The sequence below is a fragment of the Lactuca virosa genome, chromosome 6 (genome assembly GCF_052849685.1).
Source record: "Lactuca virosa cultivar CGN04683 chromosome 6, Lactuca_virosa_CGN04683_v6, whole genome shotgun sequence".
Taxonomy (NCBI): Eukaryota; Viridiplantae; Streptophyta; class Magnoliopsida; order Asterales; family Asteraceae; genus Lactuca; species Lactuca virosa.
This window is the reverse complement of record NC_136431.1, coordinates 48,838,445-48,852,560: the sequence shown is the minus strand read 5'-3', so window position 1 is coordinate 48,852,560 and position 14,116 is coordinate 48,838,445. Positions and strand designations below refer to the sequence as shown.

Sequence of the window (14,116 nt, the reverse complement as noted above, 5' to 3'; positions counted from 1 at the left end):
AGAGTTTGCTATTTGAAAAAAAATTATGTTCGAAAAAACCTATCGAAAAGTTTTTTTTTTTCTTTTCATAAGTTTTTTGGGGTGAAAAAGCTATTGATTTTTTTTTCTTTCAAAAATCTCATATTGTAGATGGTCTAAGAGCATTGACCGATGGTCAACGACCAAAATTGGATGGTTTAAATAGAGGTGGACATTTGGGTTGGTCCAAACCAATTGTTTGGGGTTCAAACCTATATTTTAGCACACCACCGGTCTCATTAAGTCTCTACCTATTAGTAAATTTATATAAATGGTCCTTGTGTTTCATAAAATTACAGAAATGTTTGCTGTTTTGTATCAAATTACATAAATTGTCTCTATGTTTCGCAAAACTAGAGAAATGGTTATTGTCTAATAGCAAATTTACAGAAATGTTTTCTGAGAACATTAAAAAAGTTGTGTAGAAAGTATAAGATTAATAAACTCGGCGCAACGCGCGGCAACTCCACCAGTTAAATACATCTTATCATGCTTTCAACCTAAGTATTATATCGATTTATTAGTGAAACTATTATTATTTCTACCTCTATTGTTTTTATTTAAAGACAAAGTAATACTATTTTGCTTTTGGAAACAATAAGCAAAGAATTCGTGTTGAAAAGGCTTTGAGTTGTTTATAAACAACCACAATTAGTGAAATTGAAAGTAAAAAAACAAAACCCACAAAGAAAAAACCGAACTCGAAACCGAATAAATAAAACAAAAAGATTAAGACATCGGATCGAAAAAGACCGGTCTGAAAAAAGACTTCAGACTGAGATCGATCTGAAAAAAAAAAGCATGTCCAAACAAAGACCGCTCCCAAAAAATATGTTATTACCGTAATAATCGTGACAAGAAAGTGATGTATTTGATGATTTTCAACATGTTTAACTTGTTGTATCTACTTTGCTCATTTATAGTTAGCTAGTTTCAGGAATTAGTAATTTAACTCGTAAAAGATAAAATATACCGAAATCCATCGTCTCTAAAATAAGGTCGTAGTTTATACTTCTAATTTACAATCTGTTTTAATACTCTTCCCAAAAAATATTGTCTAATACCTCTTTTTAAAACACATTCAATATCTATTGCCTTGTTCAACATATGCTAAACAGCTAAACTTCTTATTAGGTAACATCGATCTAATCGACATCAAAATTTAGTTTTTTGAAGTTATTTGATAAAAACATTACTCTTGCATCTGCCAAAAAGCAAGATGTCATCAATTTATTATAGATTACAGCTAAAGATAGCTCCATTTAATAGAAAAGGAAATGACAAGAAGATACTGGGCTCATAAGGAATCACATAGCCACACCAATCTATTCTAGTCAAAAACATAAAATACACCATGATCAACCCCAAACATATACCCATATGCAACATCATGAGTGATCTATTTCAAAGAGAAGTAAAGATGGTCACAATTTCAGAAAATTCTTTTCTTTCAAGCTCTCCACAGTTTCCTTGATGCTTTGCTCTAGGGGAATGTACTCAATTCCCAAACTCTTTGCCTTTTCCTTTGAAACTTTGAAAGTCGTAGCCAATGGCTTGTCATCCGCACACCTACACATTTAATTCATCACGAAAAACATAAGCAATAATGAAATACCAAATATTGCAGTTTTTTTTTCTTATCGACACCAGTCTCAGTCTCAGTCACATCGACACCAGTCACAGTCTCAGTCACAGAAGTATATCCTGTTTTGTCCTATACCCTCTTAAAGTGAAAACGCTTACTTCTCAGGAAGGCGATAAGATGGGTAAAGCTTTCGTAGTATCTCAACTAACTCAGAAGAGTGAACAACACTCTCCACCAAACAATATCTTCCATTAGCCGAAGGGATCTCGAAAGCTTGTATGTGTGCATTTGCAACATCCTTAACATTAACCCACCCAAGACTAGAATTTGCATATGTTTCTGCCCCTGAAAATTTTATCCAAATTATCGGTTTACATAAAACAGATATCATTATTAAAAGCAACTTTAATTTAAATACATACAAAAGACATGATACCATTTATTAGATTTGCAATTGATTCAGCACTAGTGTTAAGAGTTGACTGCAATAGAGGACCAATCACCATTGCTGGATTTATAGTCACCATGTCCATGCCATTTTCTTCTGCAAATTTCCAAGCAGCCTCTTCAGCCAAAGTTTTTGACAAAACATACCACAATTTCATTTCCTTGCAAAACTCTGGATCAGAAAACCATGTCTCATCAATTACAACTTCAGGAGTTTTAGGCCTTGCATTAAAAGCAACTGCAGCTAAGGAGGAAGTAACGACCACCCTTTTAACTGATGAAGCTTTTGAACATGAACCTAGAACATTAAGTGTTCCCTTCAATGCAGGTTCAATCAGTTCTTTCTGAAACATAGAGTGAAGTATTTGGGTATCAGCTAAAGATTTTAAAGATGTCATTTAGGTTAAACTCATATAACCAACACAACCTCTGGATCTGCGACTGAAGTGAAAAAAGGAGAAGCTGTATGGAAGACTCCATCACAACCATCAATGGCAGCATCAAAGGCATCTTCTTCAAGTAGGTCTGCTTTGAACAAGTGAAGTCTTTCCTTAGCTCCATCAAGCTTGAGTAAATGGTCTGTTTTTGCTGGATTGTCTGAAGGTATCAAGAAACCCAACGTTACAATCAAGTATCAACCAAATTTTGTTAACATAGAGAAGTAGCGAATATTAAGACGAAAAGAGAGATGGATACTGACTGGGATAACGAACGGAGGCTTTGACAGCGTATCCTCGTTGGAGCAAAAGCTTGACGAGATTCGAAGCTATGTATCCTGAAGCTCCTGTAACACAGACTGTCTTTCCGGCACCGCTCATTTTCTCCGATACCACCACCACTACTACTGTTTTGAAGATTTTTACCACGATTGTCGTGTTTTAATTAGTTGTATCGAGTGCGAATTAGAGCCAACCTGGTCATTATTTTTTGTGGCCGACACTCGTCTGTTCCTACAGGTGTTCCGATCTCATTCGTGTATTATCTTTAAGGTTTGAACCTTGGCAACGGTATATATGACACGTACCCAGCTTTGTACAATGCAATATCTACACATATCACTCATAATTTCATATCCATATGATTGGTCTAGTAAATTTTCAGTGTACTTTTTTCTTCGGTATGAAAGAGATTGTGTAAATCAACAAATATTATAATTACATTGAGCAAAACAAGAAAACTATTCACCCGAAAATTAGAGAAAATTTGTAAAAATGATCGATGTTATTATAAAGAATTTGTGATTTTGGTCAAAAAAAAAAATTTAGTGTTTTGTTAGTGGTCTAATTTTAGATAACTGATATGTTTTTGGTCCTTATATTTTTTTTATGGCTTTGGTCCATGCCCTACCTCAAATAAAAAATATACTCTTAAATAATTTTCTTTTAATTTCCTTTAACTATTTTATTATTATTCTAAATAAAAACAAACAAAAAACAAAAATCTCACCCACCCCTCTTATACATTCCCTTCTAATTTATCTTTTGTACAAAGAACCACGGTGCATTCCAAGAGCCAAGAATTGTTCGACAACCACGCATTGCCCCCCTCAAGATCCACCACCATTGTTGGACCTACCTGTCGGACCACCGTCATTGTTAGACCACCATCACCATCGAACCCTAATGAGATATGCCCACCTTCTGGGTTTTGCCCTTCGTCTTCTCTAACGATTGTACCGGTAGAAGAATGAAACAAAGAGACGGAGAAAAACCATAGGCTTGCCCCGATGGAGATATCTGCTTGTTGGAGTCCAGATGTAGGGTGTACCCTACTCGGTCCAAATCGAATATTATCGGAGTTCAGATGTAGGTAGTGGTGGCAACATTGGCTGGTGGTGATGACGACTGAAAACCCTAATCGCTAAAAGGTAAAGGACAACGCTGGTGATGGTGGCTTGGGTAAGTGACGCTGTCCTTCTCATTTGGATTAATATTTTTGTTTCAAGCATGATGATAGTAGATAGGGAATAAGGAGGCTCGATGAGGTGTTGCTCAATGGTGGTTTTCGACTGAGGTGATGCTCAACCATGCAGGGGTGTTTTCGATGGGATAATGAAGGTTTATGGTGGTGTGTGAGGCTGTAACATATGGTGATGAAGGCTGTAGAAGTGATGAAGGTGGTTGTTTCTGATGGGTTTCAAACGTTATAAAATTCATGTACAATGCGGAAAATAACACTAAAAAATTAAGGGTACATGCAACCAATAAGGATCTATGTCATCACATTAAAAGCAACATACTAGAAACTAAAGGATGATGACACTCACACCCAAAGCTAGAAACTAGAACACAAGAGAGGAGATAAGAAAGGGGAGACAAATTTCGGTTAGGGTATCTCTTAGAATAGTGGCCGAAAACTTCAAGTTAATGACCCCTTTTTATAGCTGCTAGAAAACCACATAAATCCTAGATTTGAACATAAAAATAATTTTATTTCAAATCCTGGTAATTATCTACCTTCCTGTTATTAATTAGAGCATTCTAGATTGCCCTCTAAGGCATCCAAAACCGTCCAAGCTATGGAGGTTTCTAGAATCTCTCTTTTGCTCAACTATTAAGCAATTACAAATCAACCATTGCACTTGTAATTAATTCTAATTGATCCCAAGTTAATTCCAAATTAATTCTGATCAAGTATTAATTAATTTAATTTATTTCTAATTAATTTATTAATCATATAATAAACTAATAAATTATATCCTCCCTCTACAAATGTCATTCTAATCAGTTTCTAGTTATGAGGGCAACCTAAACAGAACTTTGTTTCTAAGCATAAGTTTATACCAATTTTGTTATGACCTTAGACACATTAATCCAACAGTCTTCTACTTAGATAAGTCTATAACTACAATTGCAGGTATAACTTTGAACCAAACAACAAAGAGTGCTTTCTAAAGCCACTGGCCAACTCTGAATCATATCAGACGTTGACCCTAAGATAAGGGATCAACAACTCCTTCATTCTTCAAGATATCATATGGACACGAGACATGTATTATAATCAATCTCATTGTCCAAGATTATGTTTCCTGATTTCCGAGTTATGCTGATGTCATCAGACTACCAATTGAACGCATCAATCTAGTCCCGACTGGGCCCAACACTATAATATCAACACCAAATCATCGAGGGGCCTAAAGATATCACTTTTCCTACTAGGGCAAAAGGAACAAATTACTTTGACTATATAGTCATACACCTTACTTACCAAATCATGCATGTAATTACTCTTTATAATATTCAGTTACGAGATGCGTTTGGGTAAACCAATGCACAACTGATTCGCAAATTATGAAGTATATATCTTCGCTTTAAGAATAGTAGATATTATCGTCTTAGAATTACTCATGATAAAATCCATGAAATGAACTCTAAGTGTGGGTTTATCCGATACTTAAAATACCCATTTTCCAAGTACTCATGAATATTATATAAATCCCCATGCAATGTCTAATCTCCATAGATAATCTACAAACAATTCATGACAGTCTTGATTCACTACTTATTTCCAAAAGTCGACTGCGGAATTTTGAATAATATCAAAATTATTCAGGAAGTAAAACATGCAAAATGAAACACAATAATAAATAATTAAATAAGGTAGTACAATGACTCATAAATAAATCTCCATTATTTAATCTCCAAAGACAATTACAATTTATTTTGTTTAAAAGTTTCAAAGTTTCAACCTATCAACTAATTACTAAAACTAATTTAGTCTCTCAAACCAATGCTACTAGCATGCTGCATGTGCTTAACCTTGCTTAGAGCCTTTGTGAAAGGATCTGCAGGATTATCTTATGATGACACTGTAACGACCAAAAAATCAAGGGTAAAAATTTCATTTTTAATTGTGTAATTATATAAACCATTAGTATAAAAACATTCATAATATTAACTCATGTCAAAACCAGTGTGTAAATAAAAAAACACGTCACCATAAATAATATCAGAGTATAATCCCGAAGATTTAATGTGCGGAAAACATAGTGTGATGCGTTGCGATCAAGCCGACTCCTTCCCTTTGAAAATGAAGTACCTGAAAACAAAACTGAAAACTGTAAGCACGAAGCTTAGTGAGTCCCCCAGAGCATACCCCACACAATCCAAATAACCACATAAACCATATCAGCTATAACAACTACATAAACCGTAACAATCGCATAAGCATGCATGTACACATATAAAGATACCATGGAAACCCTCCAGGGTCTTATTCACATACTCACGTAAATCATATCAACTACACCAGCCATGCATATAAACATATAGGGAAGCCTTGGAAACCCTCGAGGGTCTTACACCGGGTGCCATGGGAACCCCCACATGGTTAGCCCAATGCCTCGGACACCCCCCGAGGTCTTTGACCTAGGATGCCAAGGAAACCCTCCAAGGTCTTACACCTAAGTTCCTCGGCAACCCCCGAGGTCTTGAACTTGGATGCCAAGGAAACCCTCCAAGGTCTTACACCTAAGTGCCCCGGGAACCCCCCCGAGGTCTTCCATGCAAGTATCACAAAGACCAATAGCATATCACGTACCACAAAATCAATTAGCATACCACATAATTATTAGCATACTCCCTATCACATAGCCAGCTAACATGCAACATAATACCACTTCAACTAGTGTATCACATATCATAAAATGGGCCGACATTGGTGCCTTAGACCCATTGGTATGATGAGGAGACTCACCTGACACTGCTGAAGTCCCGCAGACTCAATCGCACACTACTGAAGTCCCGCAGACTCAACCCCAACTGCTGGATAACAGATTCCCGAACTGTCAACACCAAATAACACCAATTAATAATGGGTTCCACTACATAAACATAAGTACATACTTTGGATAATTACTACATTACCCCAAGCTTGGCTTATTCAAGCCCAAGGCCCAATCCTTAGGTCTAAGGTCAACTAGGAATCAAAGCCCGACACATGGCCCAATTTTCCGAATTGGGCCCAAGCCTATACATGATCTTATTCTAAGGCCCAAAATCATATAACCATTAAGGCCCAAACTACGGCCCATCTATGGCCTAATTTTCCAAATTGGGCCCAACTCCCATTCGGGCCTTACCTCAAAGCCCATTAATTATTCTAGTCCATTTGCTTGATCTTGGATGACCCTTTAATAACCCAATCATCAAGGCCCAATAGAAAGGCCCCACTTAAGGCCCAAGTGAAATTAGGGTTTCACATAAAATGATGATTAGGGTTAAGTTTCCAACTTAACCCATTAAGGACTTAATCCACTAAGGACTTAATACATTAAGTCCAATATTGCTTAGATTAATCTTTGCCAATGATTATTATTTAATATTTCAAACTATTAAATAATTCCTGTGTGTGTGTCCCGATTAATTCTTAAAATTAGGGTTTTATTGGCATTAGGGTTTTCCAAACCCTAATTAGGGTTTCCAACCCAAATACTAGCCCATTTATCAATTTGTTGGGCTTTTATGTCAATTAGGGCTTTACTGGGCCTATTAGACCCACTAGAATATCATTAAGCCCATTAGGGTTTTATTGGGTCAATTAGGGTCCATTAGACCCATTAGGGTTTTCACTAAGCCCATTAGGCTTCATTGGGCCCATTAGGGCTTACAAGGCCCATTAGGGTTTCAAGCACCCCAAACGAATCAAACTCAACGAGGCAAGCACACCGCCACTCGACACGACGGCTGGTGGCGGCAGCCACCACCCTAAGGTGGTGGTTTTCAATTTTTTTCCATTATTCCATTTTACAATTTACAAAGAAAATATTGAAATAAACGCACACACACACACTACACTAGAATAAAGATACACCCACACAACCACCCTAATGGTGGCCGGTGGTGGTGCATGGCGGCAGCCACCACCTCACGGTGGTGGTGGTTATGTTCTTGGGCCAACACAACACCAAAAGCACTCCAACATCAATCCGAATGCACTAGAAAGTTCACAGCCACCCGAGATGGTGGCTAGCATGTCACACCCCGATCCTTGTCGGAATCGATCAAGGCGTGATATATTGTTCAAAGTCTCATGACAACTATGTTATAATATGATTAGATTCAATTAAGTACTAAGTATGCAAACAAGATCCACAACATACAAATACAAATCCAAATACGAACAACATTTATTACATCAAATTTAAATTGTCTTGTGGATTTCTAAGGCACACCCTATTTTTCATCAATCTTCATTCTTCAAATCTGCATCATGGTTAAAAACAGGTCAACTACGAGAGTTGGTGAGTAATCTAATTTTAGTAGAGAAAGTTGTGAAGTTGAAACATTTATAATTTGAAATTTGTTTTCTTTTGAAGTCGACAAACAATTGTATTTGAGATAACGGTGTATAAATCAAAAATTGATTAACAAATGATAACAACAACAATAAGTCCTCACCCTATATATACATATATATGTATATATATATATATATATATATATATATATATATATATATATATATATATATATATATATATATATATATATATATAGGATGGAGCATCTAATCATCAAACACACTCAACCACGTGCGATCAATCACCTTAGCGTCCCAAGGCGGGGTGGTCAACCCAATAGCGCTATTATTGTCCATAACGTACCTCAAGAATACGGGCATAGTCATGGAGATTAGACTAAAAATGATAATGCACTACAAGTACATGTAGCGTAAACAAACAATAGTTATACAATTAATGACTCACGTATAAATGTCCCAACAATGTCTCAATTGTGATAAAACAATAAAATGAAGTTGGAACATATTAGAACCACATGATACACCCCAAAAGTATTGAAAATTATAAAATATGGGGTAGATTACTCACTTTAGTCCAAAAACGAAATGCGTGTGTCGTACGATAGACGATTCGGGTCAAAATGGCGTAGAACCTAATATAATTAATAGTTTTTGGTTTAGGAACTGCTAAACAAGAATGAAGTATTAATACAAATAATTAGACACGTATTCTTATATTAGATGAATTAACAATAATTCATTTTGATTATAATATTAAGGTATTTATTTGTTAAATGAATTTTAAATTGAATTACTTACTTTGCATAATTAATTTATATTTTCAATTTAGGCTAGATTTTAATAATTTCTTATTAAAATAATAACTTGCCTAATTATAATTATTTATAGATTTTAACAATTATTTATATGAAATAATCATTAAAATGCATTTTTACATGCTTAAATACTTAGGAAAATAGTTTTAAATAGTAAACAGTATTGAAAAATTATGAAATTATTAGGAAATCATTATTTCATACAATATGAATTACTGTAAAATTTGTATATTTTTCTGAACTGTTTTAGTATTTATTTAATATTTTAATGATTAAACAACACAAAATTCGGGAAAAATAGTAAATGATTCTCAAAAAATCTATAAAATTAACCATAGTTTTATAACATGATGTAGAGCCCAGTGTATAAGTTTCAGATATTTGTTACTATGGGAAGTATTTTTTATATATTTCATTATTAATTAATCAATAAAATCATAAATAATAGTAAACAGTAATATAAATGCATGAAACTTCATATATCATGTTTAATCAGTATACAAGTCATCCCAGAATTTTCTCAGAATTTATTGAATGCAACAAGTATTTTATGTGAATTATTGCCCTACTTTATTGAAATAATTATGATAATTCAATAAAAATAAGTTATTTTCTGAAAATTTCCAGAACTTCTTATTTTATTGATGGTATTCTGAGAAAAATCAGGTTTATGAAAAAAATGAGTTTTAGATATTTTGGTGGATTTAATTTGTTTCTTGTATGAATTTGAAACTTTTAAGAACATACCTTGATGAATGCTTCAAGAGGGATGAAGATTTGAGTATAATAGATTGTTCTTGGATGGAATATGAGTATTCTTGGAGGAAATTTCGAGATTGAGAGTGAGAGAAAGAATAGAGAAGATTTAAGTGGTGAAGAGAATAATGTGTTGGGAGAAAAAGGAAAGGAAAGTGGATGGGAGGTGTGAGTGGGAGACCATGAGAATAATCTTTTTGCTTTTGGTGGTCTTCATAATTTCCCACTAACACAAGCATCTTTTACATAATTAATGTATGAGTTTTATAAAATTTAAAGTAAAGTTTATAAAAAATAGAGTTTTATAAAATTTAATGTAAAGTTTATAAAAAATAGAGTTTTATAAAATTTAATGTAAAGTTTATAAAAATGGAGTTTTATAAAAGATAGGTTATTATTTGATTATAACAATCTACTTTGATTTGAAGTTTAATTAGAGAATTCAAGTTTGATTCTTTTAATTTAATTAGAGCATTATACTTTGATTTTATTTTAATATGGTATCATAATTTACTTTGATTATAGTTATAACGTTGTACAATACTATGTTGCTATTAACGTCAAGTTATATCGTATTGCATGGGTTTTGATCCTATTAGCGTCAAGTAATCTTGAGTAGGGTTTATTAAATTTCCAATTGGGTTGGGTTGACCCGAATCCATTTTAGGCGGATGTCACAGTCTCCCCTACTTTAGGAAATTTCGTCCCGAAATTTAAGAAGAGAGTACCTTAAGAGAAAAGTTGTGGGTATTTGGTACGCATATGATCCTCACGCTCCCATGTATACTCAGGTCCACGTGCCGACTGCCACCTGACCTTAACCAGGGGAATGCGACTTCTTTTGAGTTGCTTTTCCTTTCGGTCGGCAATTTCCAAGGGTTTCTCGGTAAATTGCATTGTCTCGTCGATTTGGATATCCTCGAGAGGAACATGAAGGTTCTCGTCTGCTAAACACTTCTTGAGGTTGGCTATATGAAATACTGGGTGAACTTTCTTAAGCTCTGTTGGTAGATCCAACTCGTAGGCTACTGGTCCGATCCTTTTTATGATCTTAAACGGGCCTACGTAGCGTGGTGCCAATTTACCCTTGCGTCCAAATCGAACCACACCTTTCCATGGGGACACTTTTAACATAACCATGTCACCTACGGTAAATTCAAGCGGTTTGCGTCGCTTGTCGGCATAACTCTTTTGTCGGCTACGAGATGCGAGAAGGTTATCGCGAATCTGAGTGATTTTGTCGGTTGTTTCCTGGATAAGCTCAGGACCAACGATTGGAGAATCCACTGTTGCGCGAATCACGTGGGACTCACCGATTTCATGCCAGCAAATAGGAGATCGGCATTTACGGCCATACAATGCCTCAAATGGTGGCATCTTGATGCTAGAATGATAACTGTTATTATAGGAGAATTCCACCAACGGTAAATGAGAGTCCCAGTTTCCTCCGAAATCCAAGACACACGCCCTCAACATATCTTCGAGTGTTTGAATTGTCCTCTCAGATTGACCATCGGTCTGAGGATGATAGGCGGTACTGAGATCGAGGCGGGTTCCCATGGCTGTTTGAAGTGATTGCCAAAACCGAGAGAGAAATCTCCCATCACGATCTGAAATGATGCTGAGAGGAATGCCATGCCGACTAACTATCTCGTTGATGTAAATCCGAGCAAGTTTTTCGACTTTGAAATTTTCCCGGATGGGAAGGAAATGAGCGGATTTGGTCAAACGGTCAATGATTATCCAAATGCTGTCGTGTCCTTTTGTGGTACGGGGAAGTTTGGTTACGAAATCCATGGCGATCGCTTCCCATTTCCACCTGGGGATTTCTGGTTGGACCAATAGTCCAGAGGGTCGTTGATGTTCTACTTTGACCCTGGAACATGTAAGACATTTGGCCACGAATAAAGCAATATCCTTTTTCATTCCCGACCACCAATAATTGGTTCTCAGGCCATGATACATCTTGTCAGTGCCCGGATGAATGGAATATCGGGTTTTATGGATTTCTTCCATCAGGAATATGCGAAGATTGTCACGATCTGGGATCCAGATGCGATCTTGATAATAGAAAATACCATCAGATTTGGTTTCCAACTCCCCATCAATTCCCGTGGGCATGTCATTTTCGGTAATTGCCGAGTGTTGGGCTCCTCGAATTCGGTCGCTGAGATTGGACAAGATAGGAGAACATATTAGATGAAACGCATGGGCATGTTCTTTTCGGCTTAACGCGTCGGCTACGACGTTTGCCTTGCCCGGATGATAGCGTATTTCACACTCGTAATCATTTAGGAGTTCGACCCATCGTCTTTGCCTCATATTGAGTTCCTTTTGATTAAGAATATGTTGCAAGCTCTTGTGGTCGGTGAAAATTACGCATTTAGTGCCGTAAAGGTAATGCCTCCAAATTTTAAGAGCGAAAATCACGGCACCGAGCTCCAAATCATGAGTCGTATAATTCCTTTCGTGGATTTTGAGTTGTCGTGATGCGTAAGCTATAACCTTTCCCCTTTGCATCAAAACACAACCTAGACCGAGATTGGAGGCATCGCAGAATACCACGAAATCTTCGGATCCTTCAGGGAGTGTAAGAATCGGAGCGTCACACAAACTTTGTTTAAGGGTTTGGAAAGCGTATTCCTGCTTGGGTCCCCAATCAAATGGTGTACCCTTGCAAGTGAGAGAAGTAAGCGGTAAAGCAATCTTTGAGAAATTTGAAATGAAACGCCGGTAATAGCCGGCTAAACCAAGGAAGGACCGAATTTCTTTGGGGGTACGGGGGGCTTTCCAATTCTGGACTGCTTCAACTTTTGCGGGATCGACTAAAATACCCTTGTCACTTACAATATGACCAAGGAATTGTACCTCATTTAACCAAAACTCACATTTCGAAAATTTGGCGTAGAGCCGATTTCCTTGCAATGTTTGGAGAGTTAGGCGAAGGTGTCTTTCATGCTCTGCCCTTGTCTTGGAGTAAATAAGGATGTCATCAATAAAGACGATAACAAAATGGTCGAGATAAGGTTTAAATACCCGATTCATCAAGTCCATGAATACGGCAGGGGCATTTGTTAGGCCGAAAGGCATAACGGTGAACTCGTAATGACCATAGCGGGTTCGGAAAGCGGTTTTGGGGATGTCTTCTTCCCGTACTCGAAGTTGGTGATAACCCGAGCGAAGGTCAATTTTTGAGAAGCATGAAGCTCCTTGAAGCTGATCAAAAAGGTCGTCGATCCGAGGTAACGGATATCGGTTCTTGATGGTTAATTTATTTAACTCCCGATAATCGATACACATACGAAACGAACCATCTTTCTTTTTAATGAAGAGAACCGGGGCTCCCCAGGGTGAAGTACTAGGGCGGATAAATCCCTTATCGGTTAGTTCTTGGAGCTGACTTGCCAATTCTTGCATCTCGGTTGGAGCCAACCGATATGGAGACTTGGCTATGGGAGTAGCCTCAGGAACAAGTTCGATGTGGAACTCTAGCTCACGTACTGGAGGGAGTCCAGATACATCATCAGGAAAGACGTCGGGAAAGTCTCGTACTATCGGAATATCTTCGATCTTCTTTTCTTTGACCTTTGTTTCCACCACATGGGCTAAGAAAGCCATATATTCTTTTCGTAGATATGATCGAGCTTGAGTACATGACATAAGACTAAGCTTTTTCGAATGAGTCTCGCCATAAATACGAAGACTTTGACCGTCGGCGAGAGGAATACGAATGAACTTATCATAACATACTATTTCAGCATGGTTTTGGGATAGCCAATCCATTCCTACGATGATGTCGAAGCTACCAAGTTCCATAGGAACTAAATTGACGGAAAATTTATGACCGGAAAAATCGAAAGTGCAATCTTGGATGACTGCATTGAGTGAAACGTATTTTCCATCGGCGACTTCTACGGTAAAGTACTCATTAAGAATCGTGCGAGGTGTGTGAAGTATGGGCTCAAATTCCAAAGACACAAAACTTTTATCGGCACCTGAATCAAAAAGTACTGACGCGTAGCAGTTATTTATGAGAAACGTACCATTTACGACCTTGTTATCTGTCTTTGCTTGGGTTGCGGTAATGACAAAGGCTCGGCCTTTGGGAGCTGGAACCTGCATTGTTGGATTTGCCTGGGCTTGGGTGTTGATGATATTGACTAGCCTAGGACACGCGTTTTTGAAATGGGTGGGGTCACCACAGTTGAAGCATGTTCCAGTTGGATACCGGGTT

General features: G+C 36.9%; 1 protein-coding gene across 1 annotated transcript; it reads right to left on the bottom strand.

Annotated features, from left to right (window-relative positions):
• Positions 1-1,258: 1,258 nt before the first annotated feature.
• On the bottom strand, positions 1,259-3,027 carry LOC145119589 (phenylacetaldehyde reductase-like). The gene is made up of 5 exons (XM_079055266.1): positions 2,751-3,027; positions 2,478-2,647; positions 2,040-2,394; positions 1,762-1,948; positions 1,259-1,587 (listed from the first exon to the last, which is right to left on the bottom strand). The coding sequence occupies exons 1-5, from the start codon at positions 2,866-2,868 to the stop codon at positions 1,443-1,445; spliced, it is 975 nt and encodes a 324-aa protein (XP_078911392.1). The 5' UTR covers positions 2,869-3,027; the 3' UTR covers positions 1,259-1,442.
• Positions 3,028-14,116: the final 11,089 nt, after the last annotated feature.